General features: G+C 49.2%; 1 protein-coding gene across 4 annotated transcripts in view; it reads left to right on the plus strand.

The window, feature by feature from the left end:
• EYA2 (EYA transcriptional coactivator and phosphatase 2) overlaps window positions 1–4,175 on the plus strand; it is a 262,330-nt gene that overhangs the window by 97,635 nt on the left and 160,520 nt on the right. For 3 of the 4 annotated variants that reach the window (XM_007446931.1, XM_007446934.1, XM_007446932.1), the window contains one exon: window positions 254–396. In XM_007446931.1, the coding sequence (XP_007446993.1) occupies window positions 254–396 (143 nt within the window). Of the gene's footprint in view, window positions 1–253; window positions 397–4,175 lie in introns of those variants that run through there. The other variant, XM_007446933.1, reaches the window with a different exon arrangement.

The following is a 4,175-nucleotide window of genomic DNA, read 5'->3' on the forward strand; positions in this document are numbered from 1 at the left end:
AGGGAATTCCCTGGCGGTCCAGTGATTAGGACTTGGTGCTTTCACTGCTGGGGCCCAGGTTCAATCCCTGGCCAGGGAACTAAGATCCTGCAAGCCAAGTGGCCAATAAATAAAGAAAGAAAGAAAGAAGAAGAAAAGAAAAGAATAAATACCCCCAAAGGACAATAGTGGTGGTGGTGATACCAGAATAAGGGCGGAGGGATGCTGGGTTGGGCTTGGGCTTGGAGATTTCATCTTCTCTCCTTCCATGCAGACCTTGCCCACGTGTCCTGCACAGCCAGCATCCCACTGCCATGGCAGCCTACGGCCAGACTCAGTACAGTGCGGGGATCCAGCAGGCCACCCCCTACACAGCTTACCCACCTCCAGCACAAGCCTATGGAATCCCTTCTTACAGTGAGTACCTGACCAAGCTCTTGCTTTCCCCCTGGGATCCCCACCATCATGGTTTTTATTTTGCCCTGTTGCTTCAGTGAAATGCAGAATGATAAATGCAGCCAGCGTAATTTTGGATTGGAGATAGAGGGGAAGGACAGACACTTTAAATATGGTTCAAGATCTAGAGCTTCCCTGGTGGTGCACTGGTTGAGAGTCCACCTGCCGATGCAGGGGACACGGGTTCTGCCCCGGTCCGGGAGGATCCCACATGCCACGGAGCGGCTGGACCCATGAGCCATGGCCGCTGAGCCTGCACGTCCGGAGCCTGTGCTCCACAACGGGAGAGGCTACAACAGTGAGAGGCCCACATACCTCAAAAAATATATATATATATGGTTCAAGATCTAGAGACTATATCAAGACCTCTTTTGACTGCAAAAGTAAGACACAACCCAAGCTGGCTTAGGGAAAATGGAAATTTAATGATTCACATACTGGTAAATTTGGGGATACGACTGATAGCAGATATGGCTGGATCCAGGTGCTTGAATGATATCACGAGGAAGATGTCTCACTCCATCTTCAGATGTTTTCTTCTGAGTTGTCTTTACCTCCACATGGGTTCTTCCCACGTGACAGCAAGGATTGTACCTGTCAACTCCAGGTTTGCATGCTTTCAGCTCAGCACTCTCAGCAGAAGGACATCTCATCTTTCCCAGTAGTTCCACCAGAATCCAATGTTGACCCTTAGCACAAGCAAGGAGGTAGAGGTGAGGGAGGTAATCGGAGGGTGAAGCATATGGATTGTTTATGAGGAAGGGATGGTTCTCTTAAAGGAAAACCCAGTGGTGGTATCAGAAGAAGGAAAAATGGATGCTGGGAAGGCAAAAACAAGAGACATGCAACCTTGACAGTCAGAACGCTATTGCCAAGAACTGGAGGCTCAGTGAAGTAGGCTCACCATCCACTGCTCACCTGTCCCTGTGAGCATTCGTCAGCGTTCTCCAGAGAAACAGAACCAATGAGATGGAGCTGAGACAGAGAGATAAATTTATCATAGGAATTGGCTCACCCGATAATGGAGGCTGAGAAGTCCCTAGATCTGCAGTTGGCCAGCTAAAGACCCAGGAGATGGAAGAGGATGTCATTCCAGCCTGAGTCTGAAGGCCTGAGAAACAGGAGGGCTGATGTTGTAAGTTCTAGTCTGAAAGCCGGCAGGCCCAAGCCCAGGAAGAGCTCATTTTTCAGTTTGAGTCTGAAGACAGGAAAAGACCAATGTACCAGCTCAGCACTCAGACAGAAGGAGTTCCCTCTTACTTAGTCTGTTGTTCTATTCAGGTTTCCAGTTGATTGGATGGTGCCCACCAACATCAGGGAGGGCAATCTGCTTTACTCCGTCCACTGATTCAAATTAATCTCATCCAGAAACACCCTCACAGACACAATATAATGAGTGACCAAATGTCTAGATACCCCGTGGTCCAAGGTGACACATAAGATTAACCATCACACTGGTTTTTTGTTTTGTTTTGTTTTGTTTTGCGGTACGCGGGCCTTTCACTGTTGTGGCCTCCCCCGTTGCGGAGCACAGGCTCCGGATGCGCAGGCTTAGCGGCCATGGCTTACGGGCCCAGCTGCTCCGCGGCATGTGGGATCTTCCCGGACCGGGGCACGAACCCGTGTCCCCTGCATCGGCAGGTGGACCGTTGCGGAGCACAGGCTCCGGATGCGCAGGCTTAGCGGCCATGGCTTACGGGCCCAGCTGCTCCGCGGCATGTGGGATCTTCCCGGACCGGGGCACGAACCCGTGTCCCCTGCATCGGCAGGGGGACCCCCAACCACTTGCGCCACCAGGAAGCCCCTGTGACTTTTATTCATGTGATTTCTTCCCATCTTAATTGATATATCAACCAAAGCCCTTTTGGTAGCAAACAACAAAAATCCAATGCTAATTAACTTAAGAAAATAAGGATGTTTATTGCAAACATAGCAGAAAAATCTTAGTGCTTTAGCTTCTGGCAGGGTTGGATCCAGGTATGATAATAGGGGGAATTAGTCTCTCTGCTTCCCTTTGTGTGGGCTTCCATCTCAGGCAGGCTCTCCGCTGTGGTGCCAAAGGCAGCCCTAGCAGTTCCAGGCTGGAATTCCCCAAAAAGAGAGCCTCCGCTGCCCAGGACTTGCCACATTGTCCCAGAGATCTCTACCTGGATTCCCATGGTCAGACCCTGGGGCAGAAAGATGGAATGCTCTGGATGGCCCCATGTCCACTCATGGCACCAATGATCAGGTCAGGCTCACCCCAGAGAACTGATCTGAGTGTGAGGAAGGGGTGGTCCCCAGAGGAGGAGGGGGCAGGCAGAAAGCACAGACATCCGTGCAGATGGCTTTCCGATCCACCCAAATCCATGGTATCCAGTGGAAAGAACAGGACTGCAGGCAGGAGGCCTTCCTTCCAGACTCAGCTGCCCCTGTGGCTTCTCCACACCTCAGCTTCTTCAGCGGTTAAATTAGTCACATCATCTTGTCTTGCCAACTAGATGGTGTGGCTTCAGTGCAGAGACTGAATCTTGAATTTTTTTCTTCCCTCTTCTCCCTCCCTTCCTCTGCCCTGTTCTTTTGTTCATTCATTCATTCATTCATTCAGCACTGGGGCGTGTGCTGAGTATACAGTGGTCAACAAGCAGAATGGGCCCTGTGTTTGCAGAGCTTACAGTCTAGAACAGAGGCTGGAAAGTGAAGGCCAACAGATAATGTGGCCCTTGGATATGTTTTTTAACCTATAAAATATACTTGACATTTAAAAAATTAATTGCCAGTTTTTAAATGGGGAATGTTTACATAGAAGTTTATATTCCAAATGTCTTTTAAAAAAAACGACAGATGATCGGGCAGCATTGGGCCCACATTTTTGTGTCAGGAGTAGGTGGCTCTGAGTAGGGCTGACCCTATTAGCCTGTGTTCACCACAGTCTTCCCCCACCCTCATTACTCACTTGAGTTAGCTGCCTGTCCCCTGAAGACATTTAAGTTTGCAGCCCCTAGCCTAGAGGAAGAAAGAAATTACATGAACTTTTAAAAATTGTAGGTGTTATTTCAAATTATGACGCGTGATATAAAGGAAGACCAGAAGGCTGTGAAAGGGTAAAGAACAAGCAAGATTTAATATAGGTTCTAGCGCCAGGGAAGGCCTTTTCCACGAGGAGCTGATTCAGCTGAGAACTTGGAGATGACCATTCGTAAGCACAGGAGGGAGGGCGTCCAGGCCAAGGCGACCACCCCTGGGAAGATGGACTTGGCAAATCCAGGAAGCCCAGTGGCTGGAACACAGTACACAGATGAGGTAGGCGAGGTGGGCAGAGCCTTAGCGCCTGGGAAGGATTTTGTTCCAAGTGAAGCAGGAACTCACTGGCAGATTTATAAACACAGGGCTATCTGATACAATCTGGGTTTTTTAAAAATCACTTTGGCTGCTGTGGGGAGGTTGGATTGGAGGGAAGCAAGAGGAGAAACAGGAAGGTAGGTTGGGAGACTGATAAAGTCTGGAGTAGAGCAATGGTGGAGACCTGGCGGGCAGTGAACAGACGGAAGTAGACATATTCAAGAGCAGTTGTGGAGTTAGGAGTGACAAGTCACAGAGCACCTGGTCAGGCGTTGGTCATGGGCACCATCATTGAGATGCTGTGTCACTGAGATGTGCATCACTGAGATGCTTCATCTTTGAGATGTGCATCATTGAGTTGCTGCACCACTGAGATGCTGCATCTTCAAAAAAAAAAAAAAAAAAAAAAATTTTTTTTT

This window comes from Lipotes vexillifer, unplaced genomic scaffold, assembly GCF_000442215.2.
Source record: "Lipotes vexillifer unplaced genomic scaffold, Lipotes_vexillifer_v1.1 scaffold565, whole genome shotgun sequence".
Lineage (NCBI taxonomy): Eukaryota > Metazoa > Chordata > Mammalia > Artiodactyla > Lipotidae > Lipotes > Lipotes vexillifer.